At 45.3% G+C, this 17,602-nt stretch overlaps 1 protein-coding gene across 1 annotated transcript in view; it reads left to right on the top strand.

Moving 5' to 3' along the window:
* LOC115480179 (serine/threonine-protein phosphatase 5) overlaps positions 1–17,602 on the top strand; it is a 165,553-nt gene that overhangs the window by 64,138 nt on the left and 83,813 nt on the right. The window contains exons 3-6 of the mRNA XM_030218668.1: positions 10,094–10,241; positions 10,894–11,015; positions 15,872–15,937; positions 16,860–16,958. Coding sequence (XP_030074528.1) covers positions 10,094–10,241; positions 10,894–11,015; positions 15,872–15,937; positions 16,860–16,958 — 435 coding nt within the window. The remainder of the gene's footprint in view (positions 1–10,093; positions 10,242–10,893; positions 11,016–15,871; positions 15,938–16,859; positions 16,959–17,602) is intronic.

Genomic DNA, 17,602 nt, shown 5'->3' on the forward strand with positions numbered 1-17,602 from the left:
ATTTAATTTGTAAACCATTCTGATTTACTTTTGTAATAAGCGACAGTCTAGTAAATGAATAAACGATAAAAGTTGGAATTCATTGGAGCCCTGTTGAACACAAACAGTTCAAGCTTATCTTCCCAAGACAAGAGCAGACAACCTCCTGTCCCTGGTGTCCATAGTTCGAGCGTCTCAACAGATCATGGCTCGACAGATGTTGAGACTTCTGGGGCATATGGCCTCCACAGTTCATGTGACTCCCATGGCACGTCTACACATGAGATTGGCTCAGTGGACCCTAGCTTCCCAGTGGTATCAAGCTGCAGGGAGTCTAGAGGATGTAATCCAACTGTCCACCGACTTCCGGAATTCTCTGCATTGGTGGGTGATTCTATCCAATCTGACCTTGGGACATCCATTCCAAATTCCTCAGCCACAAAAAGTGCTGACGACGGATGCGTCCCTCCTGGGGTGGGGAGCTCATGTAGATGAGCTTCACACTCAAGGAGCCTGGTCCTTTCAGGAAAAGGTCTTCAGATCAATCTCCTTGAATTGCGAGTGATGTGGAACGCTCTAAAGGCTTTCAGAGACCGGCTGTCCAACCAAATCCTATTGATTCAGACAGACAATCAGGTTGCAATGTACTACACCAACAAGCAGGGGGGCACCGGATCTCGCCCTCTGTGTCAGGAAGCCGTCCAGATGTGGCTTTGGGCACGCTGTCATGGCATGTTTCTCCAAGCTACATACCTGGCAGGCATAGACAACGTCTGGCCAACAGGTTGAGCAGGATAATGCAACTCACGAGTGGTTGCTGAACAATGGCCATAGCCCGCAAGGTCTTCCGAACGTGGGGGACCCCCTCAGTGATCTTTTTGCCCACTCAATCCAATCACAAGGTCCATTAGATCTGTTCCAGGCTTCAGGCCCATGACATTCTAGCATCAGATGCCTTTCTCCTGCATTGGGGAAGAGGCCTCCTGTATGCTTATCTTCTCATACTTCTAGTAGGGAAGATTTTGCTGAAACTCAACAAGACTGCGGGAACCATGATTCTGATTGCTCCCTTCTGGCCTGCGTCAGATTTGGTTCCCTCTTCTTCTGGAGTTGTCCTCTGAAAACTGTGGAGATTGGAATGTTTTCCAACCCTCATCTCCCAGAACAAAGGGTCTCTTATACATCCCAACCTCCAGTCTCTGGCTCTCACAGCCTGGATGTTGAGAGCTTAGAATTTGCCTCTTGGGTCTGTCAGAGGGTGTCTACCGAGTCTTGTTTGCTTTCAGAAAAGATTCCCACGAAGAGGTGGTTACTCTTTCAAAGTGGAGGAGGTTTGCCGTTGGTGTGACGTCAAGGCCCTAGATCCTCTTTCTTGTCCTACACAGACCCTGCTTGAATATCTTCTACACTTATCAGAGTCTGGCCTCAAAACCAACTCCGTAAGAGTTCACCTTAGGCTTACTCTCTACACGGCAATGATAAGCACCAATTGCACTGTCTCTGGACAGCCTTTAGTTGTTCGCTTCATGCGAGGTTTCCTTTTGTCAAAGCCCCCTATCAAACCTCCACCAGTGTCATGGGATCTCAGTGTCGTTCTCACCCAGCTGATGAAAGCTCCATTTGAGCCACTGAATTCCTGCCATCTGAAGTACTTGACCTGGTAGGTCATTTTCTTGGTGGCTGTTACTTCAGCTTGTAGGGTCAGTGAGCTTCAGGCCTTGGTAGTACATGCACCTTATATTAAATTTCATCACAACAGAGTAGTCCTCTGCACGCACCCTGTTCCTGCCAAAGGTGGTGTTGGAGTTCCATTTGAACCAGTCAGTTGTCTTGCTAACATTCTTTCCCCATCCTCATACCCGCCCTGGCAAAAGCAGTTTGCATACCTTGGACTGCAAAAGAGCATTGGCCTTTTACGTGGAGCGGACAAAGCCCTTCAGACAGTCCGCCCAGTTGTTTGTTTCTTTCAATCAATCCCAACAGTAGGGGAGTCGCCATCGGAAAAAGCACAGTCTCCAGCTGGCTAGCAGATTGCATTTCCTTCACTTATGCCCAAGCTGGGCTGTCTTTAGAGGGCCGTGTCACGGCTTATAATGTTAGAGCCATGGCTGCGTCAGTGGCTCACTTTAAAGTCGGCCTCCATTGAGGAGATTTGCAAGGCTGCAACGTGGTCCTCAGTCCACACATTCACATCTCACTACTGCCTTCAGCAGGATACCCGATGCGACAGTTGGTTTGTGCAGTTAGTGCTGCAGAATCTGTTCGGGGTTTATAATCCAATTCCACCCCCCTAGACCCATTTTTGTTCTGTTCCAGGCTGCTTTCTCAGTTGTTTATGGTTTCAGGTCAATCTGTTATGTCCTCGCCATTGCGAGGCCTAATTGACCAATGTTCATTGTTTTGATTGAGCCTGGTTGCTAGGGATACCCCACATGTGAGAACAAGCAGCCTGCTTGTCCTCGTTGAAAGCGAAGATACTTACCTGTAGCAGGTATTCTCCGAGGACAGCAGGCTGATTGTTCTCACAAACCCGCCCTCCTCCCCTTTGGAGTTGTTCTTGTTGTTTGTTGCTTCTATGCTTTTTGATTAAACTGAGTAAGTATGCTCATGCGACGGGTGGGAAGTCGTCCGCGCATGCACGGTGCGTGCAATTAGTGCGCTAGAAGTCTCTAGGAAAACTTTGTTTTTATGTTGCTGGAAAAATGCTGGCTCCTGGGCCGATGCGGACGTCGACCCACATGTGAGAACAATCAGCCTGCTGTCCTCGGAGGATACCTGCTATAGGTAAGTATCTTTGCTTTATCTCTGCCAATCTGTGGAGCTTCTGTCCTTTTACAGAGAGGAGGAAGAGGCTCAGTATTCGTCCTTGAATCTTTTTGATGTGCGTAGTCCTCATTAGATATCTGAAAGTTTCAAATGTGTTCTGCAAATTGGACAGACTGCTTAATGCCTTTTGGTAAACAGAGGCTTGGCCTCATCACTTCCAAGCCCACAATTGCTAGATGGCTGAAGGAGACTTATCACATCAGCTTATTTGCTTGTGGGGAAGCAGGCTGCTCAAGCCTTGCAGGCTCATTCTACGAGGCGCACAGCAACATCCTGGGTGGAGACTACCTTTTTGTCTCTGGCAGATATTTGCAAGGTGGCAGCATGGTCGATGCTGCATACCCTTGCCAAGCACTACAAATGGACATTGCGGCATGCTTGGAAGCCACTGTAGGGCTTCGGTCCTCAAGGCAGTGGCACCAGGATCACACCCGCTCTAGGTATTGCTTTTAATCATCCTATATGTTTTGGAATAGTGAGAAGCTTCCTAATAGAAGAAAAAGTTAGGTCTTACGGGATCATTTTCTTTCTATTAATCCTTCCCAATATTCCAGTGGTCCACCTGAGGTTTCTAAGATGTTTAGTTAGTGTGAAGTAATGGGTCAAATAGCGACTGTCACTTTGCATAGTGTTTCCTGCATAGCTCTTGTTCTCTATAAGTTGTCCAGAGATGAGAGGTCCACATATTTGCTCATCTGGTTAGTGAGTTGTTTAAGATTGTTGTGTTCTGTGTTTCTCCTTGCTGCTTGTGTACGTAAATATTGAGGAGCTGGCCCGGATTCCAAAAGAGATATGTCTGAGCTCAGTTTTCTGTTCTCCATCTCCACCTGCTGGTTGATGGGACACAATTATCCCACAGGTTCTGGAGTAGTGGGAAGGACCTAATTTTTTTCCTGTGAACAAGCTGGATGAGCCAGTCACACCTCGTGATGTCATCCAGAGATGCCATGGATAGGATAACTCTCCTGTAGTAACAAGAAAAATGTAGGCAGGTAAAGACCATATAGCCTATCCAGTCAGGGCCATCAATGCCATCTTCTCTCTCTATCACTCCCTTAGAAATCCTGTGTACTTGTCCAAAGCTCTTCTGAATTCAGATACTGTTTTTGTCTCTACCATTTCATGGAGAGGCTGGTCCATTAATTTACTTCCTTCCCATTCCTCGGGTTACTTCTGAGTCTGTCCCCTTTAATCTTCATCCTATGTTCCAGAGCTTCATTTCAATTGAAAGAGACTTACCTCTTGTACATTTATGCCGCGTAGGTATTTATAATGTCTCTATCATCTCCCCCTCTCTTTCTTCCAAACTATATATATATGAGATCTTTGCCCCATACGTTTTATGACAAAGACCAGTAACCACCCTCTGGACAGACTCCAACCTGTTTATTTATTTTTTGAAAGTGCAGTCTCCAGAATTGTACACAATATTCTAAATGAGGTCTCACCAGATTCTTCTACAAGGGCATCATCATCTCCTTTTCCTACTGGCCATTCTTCTTCCTGTGCACCCAAACATCTTTCTAGCTTTTGCCGTCACCTTTTCTGTGTTTGGCCACCTTAAGGTCATCACATATGATCACACCCAAGTTCCACTCCTCCGTACAAAAAAGTTTTTCACTCCCTAAACTGTACTGTTCCCTTGGATTTTTGCAGCCCAAATGAATGATCCTGCATTTTTAGCACTGAATCTTAGCTGCCATATTCCAGACAATTCCTCTAGCTTCGCTAAGTCCTTGCTAATGTGCCCACACTATTAGGGGTGTCTACCCTATTGCAGATTTTGGTATCATCTGCAAAAAGGCAAACCTTACCGGACAGCCCTTTCAGCAATATCGCTTACAAAAATGTTAAAAAGAACTGGCCCAAGAACTGAACCTTGCCGCACACCACTAGTTACATGTTCTCTGTTTTAAAAGTGTTTCCATTAATTTACTTACCACAGAAATGAGACTTACTAGCTACAGTACAAAGAAAAAAAAGCCACAGACAGAATTCCCCATGTAGTGACATACAACCCAGAGCTGGAGAAACTGAGGAAAATCATAAGAGACCTACAGCCCTTACTCCAGGAGGATGAATTACTGAAAGAGATATTCCCATCCCCACCAGTGCTGGCCTTCCGACAGCTACCAAGCTAAAGCACAAGCTGATCAGAAGTAAACTCCCAACACAGACTGAAAAAGAAAAGGGCACGTTTCCCTATAACACATACAGCTGCAAGCAATGCCAAAACATTTCACAAGACCCCACAGTCATTCACAAGGGAAAAATATTCAATATAAAGGACTATTTTACATGCTCATCTTCCAATGTGGTATATATCATTCAGTGTAAAAAATGTAACGAAGGATGCTATATTGGAGAAACAGGCCAGATGCTTAAGACAAGATTCAATCTGTACAGACATCACATGAAAATAGCCGGTGCCAGTCAAGCCCCCACCCCTGTGGGCCAACACTTTACAAGACTAGAACACTGCACCAGTGATTTCACAGTAAGAATACTGAAAGGTAATTTTAAAACAATAAAGGAACGTAAGACCTTTGAAATATTTGAAATATTTGAAATATTTTAACACCCAACAGACAGGACTTAACAAGGATCTGGGTTTTCTAACCCATTATAAACCATAAAGTTGTATTTCTCAGTTTATTTCTCTGTTTATTACCCTCCTCTCACCTACCAACACCCATCCTGTTAGAATATCAATGAAATGCTTTGTCCCCATGCATACCCCCACCATCCCACTCTGTCAGACTGTCAAAGTAATGCTTTGATGTTTCTCTCATATATACTATCTGCTACCACATTTGTTTATTTCCGATCTGACGAAGAAGGGCAACCTTCGAAAGCTAATCAAGAAATATTATGTTATGTCTAATAAAAAAGGTGGTATCTTATTTTCTTTTCTATGTTTTATTTTGTTTGATTTCTATTGATAACCTTCAGTACCCTTGAATGTATGCCACCTGACCCCATTGCTTTGTCCACCTTTAGTTTAGTCAGCTCCTCAAGAATACAGTTATCTGAACATCATAACATAACATATCAGATCATTATACCATACTAGTAGAAAAGGCCCATTTCTGACACAAATGAAATGGGCGCTAGCAAGGTTTTCCTCGGAGTGTGTATGTTTGAGAGTGAGAGAGAAGTGTGTGTGAGAGATGGAATGTGTGTGTCAGAGGGAGAATGAGAGAGAGACAGAGTGTGTGTGTGTTTGTGTGAGAGAGAGAGAGTGTGAGACAGAGTGTCTGTGTGTGTAAGACTGTGTGTGTGTGACAGAGAGAGTGTGTCAGAGAGAGTGTATGTGAGAGACAGTGAGTGAGTGTGAGCCCCCACCTCCCCCTCCCCTCTCGCAGAGCCCCCATCCCCACCCCCACCTCTCTGGTCTCAGGACCCCCTCCCCACCTCCCTCTCCCCTGCGCCCCCTCCAGCCATCCATGTCCAGCGACCCTCCTGTCCCCCTGCCCCCCTGCAGCCACCCATGTCCAGTGACCCTCCAGCTACCCTCCCCCCCCCGGCGCATCAAACCCCCTCGCCACCCGCAGCTGCCAGTGGTAATGCTGTCCGGCCGCTGCTGCTTCTCCTGTTGAGCAGCAGCGGCCTCTACAAAAAGGAAAAAAGCGATAAATGTATTTAAACCCAGCCCAAATCATTCGCAAATGCCCTAGTCTTAAAACGCAGTCTCTGCAGCCGCTCCTCCTCTCACCTCTTACATCGTCGCTGTGCTCCTCCGGGGTCTTACTCCAGGGGCAGTGACGTGGAGGCGAGTGGAGGAGCGGCTGCAGAGACTGCATTTTAAGACTCGGGCATTTGCGAATGATTTGGGCTTGGTTAAAAAACGTTTGGTTTTTTTTTCTTTTTGTAGCGGCCGCTGCTGCTCAAGAGGAGAAGCACAGCAGCGGCCGGACAGTGTTACCAGTGGCAGCTGCGGGTGGCGAGGGGGTTGATGTGCTTCAGGTGGGGGGAGGGGGTGTTTGATGGGCCTTGGGGGGTGGGGGAGTGTTTGATGTGCCGGGGGGGAGGCGCATCAGAGGCTTCGGAGTAGGATTCAAATGAGCTTTTTCTGTTCGGAGCTGCCTGTCAGGCGCCTGTGTCATGGCAGCAGGAGTTAAGTTGCTTCTGTCGCTTTCTTTCATGTTTTTTTTTTTCCACCCTTGTCTGTTGTCAGGGGTGGTTCAGGAGGGCGTTCGGTGAGCACGGCAGGTTCGGGAGGGCGGCAGTCTCGTTTGGTTTTTGTCCTTTCTTTTGCTTAGCTTTTATTTTCCATTAATGTTCGATGAAGCAGCCTGGGCCCGCACTGCTGTTGCTTGGGGTCTCTGGATGATGTCATTTGAGGCTTCAGTCCCAGGCACAGCCAATCAGAATGGAGGCACAGACCCAGGCAGCTTCATGGAACGTTCATGGTGCAAATTATTATATAGGATCATACCTGATGGCTCAGATCAGTTTATACCAAAGTAAAAGACCCCCCCCCCCCCCAAAAAAAAAAAAAAAACCAAAACCAACAACAACCCATAATTCAAATAAAGAAAATACAATATCATAACATTTAGTGAAGAATGAAGATTTAAGTAGTTTCAGAAACAGCAAATAATTTGTTTCAATCCAAATTTCTAAAGGCAGCATGCCAGGTAGAGACCAAAGCAAATGTAAATAATCTCTTGGAAGTAGAAGCTAATTGGGGTTTAAAAAAGGAAGGAAATGTAATTTTTTAGCATGTAATAAGCCTAGTCATTCAGGGACTACCACCCCTGCATTCCTATTTGTGTTTGTCTTCTGGGGTCCTTCTCTCAGCCCTTCAGCTGTGAACACAGAACTGCAATATTTGTTAAGCAAGTACATGTTATCTTTATTAGCTTCTACCTATTCCTCCCCTTCACCTTTGAGTCTCACAATGCCAGTTTTATACTTCCTCCTATCACTAACATATCTAAAAAGAAAAGAAAAAAAGTCTTGTCTCCCTCCCCCCTCCCCATTTTACTGTATTGGCTAGTTGCATTTCTGACTACTATCAGCTTTTCTTCACTTTTCCAGATATTGCTGCCTGTCTTCCCCTTTCTGAATTAGTCATTCTGAGGATTCGTTGGCCCCCTCGGTAAGCTAGTCCAGCCCTTCCCAGATCGTTTTTTCCTGCCCAAGCCAAGAAATGGAATCCTATTCTCCTCACACAACCTATCCTCAAAAAGCAGAAACCAGCAAGAAAAAGGAAAAATACCAAATACTGGATTTAAAAAATACTGCCTTGGAAACAGTTTAGTGGGGGTGGAGGGGTGGGATGGAACCAACATCGCATCTTGTGACTCCTGAACTGAGAGCTGCTCTTTTATTTTAATTATTCTGCAGCTTTATACCTCTTTGGGGGCTGTGATGGTCAAGCAGAAAGGAAAAGTGAGGGTTTATCCCTCAGAGCCCCCACCAAATCTCCGGGTCAGCAGTCCATTGTGAAATTCATTGGCGAATCCGTCATGCAAACAGGTGGTGTGCCTGCTGCTGGGAGGGATCTGGAGCTGCCCCTAGTCACTGTTCCCTCTAAGATGAGCAAGAATCCTCCACCTAAAATCCTGCCAGTGGTGGGTGCTGTTTCATTTATCAGATTTTCAATAGTGAAGGGCAGCAAACTCTACAGGATTCCAGGGAACCTGCCTGTCCCTAGTGATTGAAAGCACAGTGTTGAAGTACTACCCTCCCCACTGGCAGCAATGAAGTTGGAGGACTTGCGTTCAGCTTAGATGAAACAGTACCCCCAACCTGGGCTTGATGTGTCACTGTCCCCACCTGATCGATCTTTCCCTGGTATCTCCTTGGGAGCTTTGGAACTTCTCCAGAAAGATAGGGTGCAGACTGTCAGTGCTACTTAGAGCTTCAAGGGAACTGGAAGTTTAGAAGCCCTTAATGCTGGAATGCACCAGAGCTACAAGGAAATAGAGTTGAGAAAAATGAGAGCTCTTACTCTGCAGCAGTAGGTGGTGGAGAGGGCAATTCTAGGATGGTGAGTGAGCCTGCCTCGGTCTCTTCATGGATATTTGCTGTGTTACCTCGAGTGGGAACTTCTATCGTAGTAAGACCTTCAGTGATTATTTTGGATGCTTTATGAACTGTTTTAATCAGATTGGATGAGAAAGTGATTAGCTATGGATCTTGCAGCCTTAAGGATGGAAATAAAGTGCTTGAATCAGGCACAGAATTTAGAAGGGACAGCCTTAATATAAGGCCCTTTAGGAAACTTTGTTATAACGTAGGATAGAAAATTGTGCCAGGCACTTAAATCTATTTTTAAACTTTACAATCTTGCCACTGGTGAGCCCACTGAAGGTTAAAAAAAAATATCTTCAGGAGACTGACTGTGCCATGTAAGGCAATTCTTCCTTTGAATAAGAAATATTCCTTGACCGACCACACCATTCTGAACAAATGGGTGGTACCTTCTTACCAAATAACATTCAGGCATTCCCAGAACAATTAGAACAGGAATGTTCATTAGAATAGGATAAAGATGGAGAAAAGACCTCAGTAAAACCTAGACAGTGAAGCTTTTAGCAATAGTATTGCCCACTTCGGCAAAGAAAAAACATCACAGGTCAGAAAAACTCCACCCACCCTATCATGTCATTATTAAAAATAATAAAAAAAATACTTAATGCAACTTGTATCAAAATATTCAAAAACTCTAAAGATTCAAATCACAGATAAATTTTTCCTTTGAGTTTGTTATGTATATAGAGGGCACTCATGGCCACCAATGAAGACTCTTTAGTACCAATGTTGCAGAAAAGGGGAAGTGGGTGGTTGGTGGAGCAGATCCAGTATTTTGGTTTCTTGAAAGCACTAAAAAATCGAAAATATTAGATTCATGTTAGGGGCGCTGTTTCGTTCATGCTGCCTCAGGGAAACCTAAAGTACTATATTGGCCCGTGATTTCAGGGTTCTGAAAGGAGTCCTGATACATGGCCTTCAGCTGAGGATTGTCGCTGCAAAGACCAGGCTAATCAAGTTGACTGGGGATATAAAACAAGGGAAACATCCTTTAATAATGAATAATGGCACAGATATCAGGCCACAGTTCCAATTCTAACTGTGCTGGAAGTACAGAGGAGCAGGAGAAAACTACCAAGCCGAAAAAAAAAAAAAGCATTCCATGGTTTAATTAGAGAATTTTTTTTTGTGTGTGAAAATTGGCCTTTAAGTGACAGCCTCTGCTTTCTCAGTGTGTTTCTCTTTTTCTCACCCTCCTGCACTCCTCTCTTTCTCTTTCCCTTCACTGTCTTCTATCCCACTACAGGTGGTGAAAGTGAAGCCAAATGATAAAGATGCAAAGATGAAGTACCAAGAATGCAACAAGATAGTGAAACAGAAAGCATTTGAGCGTGCCATTGCCAGCGATGAGCATAAGCGCTCTGTGGTAGACTCTCTGGATATAGAAAACATGAGTGAGTTCTGAGCATCCATGGCTAGAGGCGCTGTATGTGAGGGGGTGGGTCCCAACAGCACACAGACAGAGAGAGGGCTGTGTGTCTCATGAGTCTGCAGGCATTAGTGATTAGATGTGTATCTGTAGGTTGTAGAGATACATATGTATGTGTATTTAGAGGACCTATGGCTGGGAAATGGGGACTGTTTTGAATGAGTGGTCATTTAATCCCCCCAAGAGTCTATAGAAGGCATGACATTCTTGGGAGGTGGGGAAGGTGCACAACAAATCAAAGTAAGGTATACACAAAAAGTAGCACATATGAGTTTATCTTGTTGGGCAGACTGGATGGACCATGCAGGTCTTTTTCTGCCATCATCTACTATGTTATGTATGTATGTGCAATAGATTCACAAAGTCTAAAGGGATAAGGCTCTGTGTGCTTACCCATGGGAGTTGGGGCACTGTGTGTGTGTTCTGGAGATCCAGGAAGCAGGGTTGTTATGTTTGAGCACCTAGACATCTGCTTACATGTATGTGTGGTGGGGGTAGGTAAATGCTGCACTTAGTAGCAGTTTTCATCTCCTCTGTGCCTGTTTCCCAGTTGAACTGATCTGTGCACCTGTGCCTTCCTCTTGTTTGTTGTCTACCCCATTTGTCATGATGAACAGCAATAGAAGATGAGTACAGTGGTCCCAAACTGGAAAACGGGAGTGTGACGCTAAAGTTTATGAAGGATTTAATGCAGTGGTACAAGGACCAGAAGAAACTTCACAGGAAATGTGCTTATCAGGTACTGCAGACTCCAGCAGGATTATTCTATGAGGAATGGATAATCATCTTTGTAGAAATCACTGGTGAAATCACTAGAACCTCATATTCAGTTGTGAAGGCTGCATCTCCACAATGGCATGTGGCAGAAGCCTTCTATGAAAGGGCTGGGTGAGTAGTACAGAATCTGCATTATAATCTCCAGGAGGTGAGACTTTATAATGTGTGCATCCTGGGGAGGGGCGATGACAAGACCTTCAGATGTTCCACATTATGTTTCCCTAGAATTTTGTTTCAGGTAGTAAGAACATCAAGCTCAAGGGTTGTGGAATGAGGCTTATAAAGGGGTTAGATTGAGGAATAATCAGGAAAGTTTTCTTCACATCAAGATCTGACCCAATCATTAGGCAAAACTAGGTAGTTTGGGGGTGGTTGAGGGAGGGTAGCAAAGAGTAGCCATGGTTTAAAATCTTGAGCCATGCAAACTCAAAGAACCATCAATGTACTTTTACCTGTAGGGGAGGGTGTGCAACTTCAGTATTTAAAAGTATGATGTCTTTTTTGAGGGGAGGCAGATTAAGGACTTGAAATTAAATTGAGGAGGGGGTGTAAGGCTGAAGGTTCCCTTAGAGCACCCAATACCTTTGCGCCAGCCCTGAAAAAGTGAAGTAGGGGAATGAAAGAGGGTCCTTAGTGGTGGGAGAGTGAGGGTTAAACCTGGGATTGACATGGAGGATCCTTGTCGGTGGGGGAGTGAGGGGCAAAGCCTGGGAGAATTGAGGGGTCTTGACAGTGGGGGATTATGAAATAGTCTAGGATGACTAGAGGATCCTCAGAAGTGGAGGAGCAAGTGGTAAAGCTTAAGAGACGGCATTCAAACAAAGAGAATGAGTTAAGACTGGAGTCTTGAGATCTTTATCTGCCAGTTGCTTTTTTCTTTTTCATCATTTCCCTGGCAGGCAGATGAACAAAAGCCCCGCGCTGTTCCAAACAGCGCTCTAAAATAGCGCTTGAACAGCGCGGGGCTTTACCGCACCGATGATCAGAGATAATGCATGCAAATTTAAGCAGCACAATTATCTCTGATCATGGGGTAGAAGTGCGGGTGAATTGTGCCTGAGCATGCGGTCAGCACAATCCTCCCGCACTTGTTTGACAGGACTGGGCTGTCAAAGCCCAAACCTGTCAAACACAGGGGCTGGAGGTCCATGAGACCACCAGGCCCTGACTACCCCTGCCCCGAGCAACGGGGGCTGAAGGTCCGGTGGACCTCCGGTCCCCCCCGGACGATCCCACCCCCCATGTTCAGGGAGGGCTGGAGATCCGGTGGGTCTCCAGCCCCCCAAAACCCCTAGAAAATGGTCCCTGGTGGTCTAGTGGCCGCCAGCCAACCCCCCCCCCCCCCCCCCCCCAGCGTTGTCTGACAATCCCTGGTGGTCCAGCGTAAAAGACAGCCCTCTCCCGGCCCCCCTAAGTTGGAGGAGGGAGGTAGCCTGCCTCCCTCCTGTTCCTTGGGTTGACGCCGCCGCAAAATGGCGGTGTCCAGCACCGCCCAGTGCATCCTCGGATGCGCTGGGCGGGGCTACAGACCATATATTTATTTTGTTACATTTGTACCCCGCGCTTTCCCACTCATGGCAGGCTCAATGCGGCTTACAGGTACTTATTTGTACCTGGGGCAATGGAGGGTTAAGTGACTTGCCCAGAGTCACAGGGAGCTGCCTGTGCCTGAAGTGGGAATTGAACTTAGTTCCCCAGGACCAAAGTCCACCACCCTAACCACTAGGCCACTCTTCCACTCCAGTATAAAGGAATTGCTCCCTTATATTGTCTGTAGCTCCGCCCAGCGCATCCCAGGATGCATTTTGCAGCAGCTTCAACCCAAGGAAGAGTTGGGGGTGGGCTGGAGGTCTGCCGGACCTCCAGCCTCCCCCCCCCCCCCCCCCCCCCCGGTCGCTCGCTGGGTGGGAGGGGGTTTAGCTGGCAGCCACTAGACCACCAGGGACCATTTTCTGGGGTTTTTTTTTTGGGGGGGGGGGGGGGGGGGCTGGAGACCCACCGGATCTCCAGCCCTCCCTGAACTTGGAAGGGGGGTTGGGATCGTCAGGGGAACCGGAGGTCCACCGGACCTCCAGCCCCCTGTTGGCACTTGGCAGGTTTGCTTTGGGGGGGAACGGGGGCCTGCCAGCATGCAACTGCATGCTGTACAGAGCTCACCATTCCTCCTCAATGATCTGCAAACCCTAACGCCAGCTCGGAGCTGGCGTAGGGTTTGCCGCGGCCAGTGACCCAAATTTTGGTGTGCTGGCCTCTGATCATTGGCGATGAATGCGCTGAGCCCTGTTTAGCATGCATTTGCATGCTACTTGCGCAAAGAGCCCCTGAGCGCGTTGTTTCTAATCACGGGGCGGTAGCAAACGCCGGCGCTAGTATGGCGCTAACAGCCTCTAGTGCCGGCGTTTGCTTTTGATCATCTGCCTATGGGTATTTCCTTATCCCTCTGCCTGATCCTTAATCACCTTTAGGTAGTAACACAGTTATTGTCTATTGTATTAATTCTCCTCTTTCCCTGGAGAGAGAGCATGCCATTCATGAGACTGATAGTCAAATGACTTGTTGATTAACTGGAAAATTCTAATTTGTTTAAATTTAACCATTGGAGGAGTAGGCATACCGGAGGCACAGCTAACTTTTTAACTGGATAGACCTGATATTCAATACTGTGGTTAAAGCAGGGCTCAAATCCCAGGCTTCAGGTTACCATGATACCTAAAAATTACACCTTGTAGCCCAGAATTGACTGCCGCCATCACTACGGAAGAAACAGGTCGTCTTCACCTGCACGTGTGGCTCTGATTAGATTAAGCTGCACAATGCAGAACTCTGGTGCAAGTTTCTTGTGTTGTTTGAGACTGTAAAACTTGCGCTGGACCTCTGTATGGTGCAGCATAAAACTAATGCTCTTGGTCCAAAATACAGCTGCATGAAAATGAGTTAATTGCTAATATGTTCCCTGAATTAAAAGCACTACATTGGCTGCCAGTATGGCAGCAGATCCAATTTAAAGTTTGCATCTGGATATCTGAGGTGTTACAGGAAGTTTTGCCTCCATCTAAGAGAACTACTGGATTAGTATGTACGAGGGCTTTCTCTGTGGTCTAAGGGGGCTTAGTTGGGGGTGTCAGGGTTACATGTTCCAAGGGTGGTGAGATGCTATGCCAGTATATTCTCAGTGGCTGGCCCATTACTGTGGAATATAGTGCTAAGTTGCTTGTATGGAGAGCAAAGCTACACTCCAATTTCAAAGACTTTTTGAAGGCACATCTATTTAGGGAAAATTTTGGATAATCTGTTAGGAGAGGGAATGTCTGATTTCAGGGATGGAGGGATTTGTGTCTTCTAGTACCTGATTTAATGTTATGAATATTTGGTTGACATATGCCTTAATGATTTTATTTTTCCTGGGCGAAATGTAAATTTTAATAGATAAATCGGGAGATTAGTACTTATGGGTCATGGAACTTTAGGCACAAAATTGGAATATTAGCATTCAATGTGTATTAGCCATTTGAAATCTGATATTAAGAGTCTCTTGTAAGACTTGGTTTTCTGTAAAGTGTTGATTGATTTCTTTAATAAAGATTTCTTAAATAAAAATTGGGAGAGCAGCAAATAGTGAAAAGCTGTGGTTTTTTTTTCTTTTTTTGCAGTGACAATAGATAGTAGTGGTAGTTGGAGTTGGGGGAGATGAGATGATACTTATTTGGGAGGGGGGGGGGGGGTTGGGACTGCTGGGGAGAGAATCGGGTGAGAGCAGGGTGCAGGAGGATGAGAGAGACTAGTGGGAACCCCGGCCATGGTGATAAGATGAAGCAAAAAGGCAGTTGCATCAAGCACATCTATCAGGTCACCAGCATGCTGCTTTTAGCTTGTTTATGGTAGGGAGTGGAGGAAGAGCTGCTGGCATTCTGCAGTGGTGTTTTAAGGCCATGATAACAGAATGTAAATTAGGCCCTAAAGGAACTGTGGTGGACTAGCAGGGGTGGCAGCTGTGGGAGTGGTCTCAATTGTGTTTCCTAAGTTTTTGAGCTGGCCTGTAGTTTAAAGAACATTTGTCAAGACATTGGGTTAAAGATAACCAGCTATGTCTGAGAAATGCCTGTAGTAAATTTGACCGGATAAAGAATCTGGTTAACTTTAGCCAGATGTATTCAGAACCAGTGACTTAGCTGGTTAAAGTTTACTGGTTATGTTTTCTGAATGCAGCAAACCAAGAAGCGGGAAAAGGAAGAAGGTTTAACAGGTGATGGGATGAACAATCAAACTTTATTGCTGCAATACATAAGATTCAACATGGCACTGATGTACTTGCTTCAGGAGTCTGATGCTGTTGAATTTTGCAGGACTAATAATGATTCAGCCAATGTCTTGAAGGTCTTGAAAAAGACCGTGCATAAGATGGTGATTCACTTTCCAAACTTTAAATAGTTCTGAAGGTGAAAATGCTGGCAGGACATGCTTAGTGCAGATTAATCGTTTTCATGCAAAATTCAACAGCGTCAGGCATGTCAGTGCCAAAACGTGGTGCTATGTTGAGTCTTCTGTATTACAGCAATAAAGTTTGATTGTTCATCCCATCACCTGTTAAATCTTCTTCCTTTTTCTGCTTCTTGGTTGCTGCTGCTACCCCAAGGGACTTGTTTATGTTCAGTTACCTTTGGGTTTATGTTTTCTGAATATCAACCCTCATATTTTGCATTCCCTGAACTCATTGTTTTCTCTAATTGGTCCCTCTGCTGCTTAGTCTTCCCTCTGTCTGCTGCCCTTGATCTCTCTTCCACTTGGGGCTCAATCTTTCCCTTTTCTGTCTTTGGATAGATTTTGGTGCAAGTGAAGGAGGCCCTATCCAAGCTACCCAGCCTCGTGGATACCATATTAAAAAAGGTGCGTATTTGTCTGCATTATGAATTTCTCTTATTAGAACAAGCAGTGTGATTGTAGACAGTGCACTGTGAGACGTACACAGCACTATGCACTTCATTGAGAGATGGGCTAAACAAATTACTAAAAACGAAAATCCTTATATTCCACTCCAGGTGTTTTATTTGTACATCTTTTACTAATTATTCAAACCACATTTGGAGACTTTTTTATAAACCATCTTCAAATGTAAAACACACTTTTTAAATTAGGTGCGTGTGTGGTGTAAGCCAGCGTGTACTTTACAGTAAGTATTTACAGGGGCGGAGTTAGGGCAAAGTATGGGCAGAGTCATAATGTACATGGATATTTTATAAAATATATGTGCACTGATTACTAACATACCTGCTCTTGAGCTGGTGTAAAATCCGCATCTTTGTTCAATTTCTGCAGGATTTGCTCTTATTTTATAAAGTCACGCAAATAGGTGCTTATGTGCATCTATAAAATATGTTAAAAAACAGGTGCCTTATTATGAAATTACACAGTGTACAGGAAGAAATTAATTATTTTTAGCAATCAATCCAAGGGAATCCTTAGTTCTCTGCTTTATGCCTTCAGCATTGGGGTATGCAACTGAGTTTTTAATGACTTTATAGTATGAAGCATTTTCCCTTATTACCGGTGAGATCTCCTGCTGCCCCTTTGTAACTTTTTTTTTTTGCTGCTGGGGATGGAAGAGTCCTTCGCACCTTCTTTGTTGCATAGCTGCTAGCCTCTGTCCCCTTTCTAAAACTTTGCTCATCATGTTTGTGGGAATTTGTCTTTTCCCCACAATTCTATTCCTGTTTTCCCACCTTTATTTTCTTTACTGTGTTCCTTCATGTTTTTCTTCCTTTCCTCCCCCAATTACCTCTCTTCCTTTCCTGTGTACTCTTTCTTTCAGACAGAGAAAATTACCATCTGCGGAGACACCCATGGCCAATATTTTGATTTATTGAATATATTTGAATTGAATGGACTTCCATCAGAAACTAATCCATATGTATCCTTTCCTATGGGTGGCAGTTGTTCTCTGCTTTCAGTATTGTTGTGGTTTCTTTTTAGTAAATGTATAGCTGATCTTTTTTTTTGGGGGGTGGGGGGGGGGGGGGGAGATTAGGTCAACATTCACCTCTGTAGCTAGAAATGACTTCAGAGCGCTGGATAAGACCAGACGATAGGTGGACTAAGGATCAGGAGGAGGAGAAAGATTGGGTGGGTGAAACCAACAGTTAAAGGATGGTGAAAGCCAACAGTTGGCAGACTGAACAAGACTGTGGAACAGGGGTGAACTTATAGATCTGGAAGTGGTGTGATATCAGGAAACGGAAGAAGCTGACAGTTGAAAACATGAGTAGGACACCACATTTGGGGTGGAGATAGGCTGATGGTTGGGGGGGGTGGGAAATGAGTAGAGTCAGCAATTAGGGCTGATAGGCAAATGAACAAGATGATGAGGGGAAGATGAAGGTTGAGGGAATGAGTAATATGAAGAGTGAGTAAGGCCATTAGTTAGGGCACAGAGAGGCTAACAAGTGAGAGACAGTTTGTGGGGAGTCTGACAATTCAAGGTGTTTGACTAGCATTCAGGGCCAGAGGGAGGAAGGTGAGTGAGCGCAGCAGTTGAAAAGAGGTGTAGGATTGGTG

The sequence above is a fragment of the Microcaecilia unicolor genome, chromosome 11, assembly GCF_901765095.1.
Source record: "Microcaecilia unicolor chromosome 11, aMicUni1.1, whole genome shotgun sequence".
Lineage (NCBI taxonomy): Eukaryota > Metazoa > Chordata > Amphibia > Gymnophiona > Siphonopidae > Microcaecilia > Microcaecilia unicolor.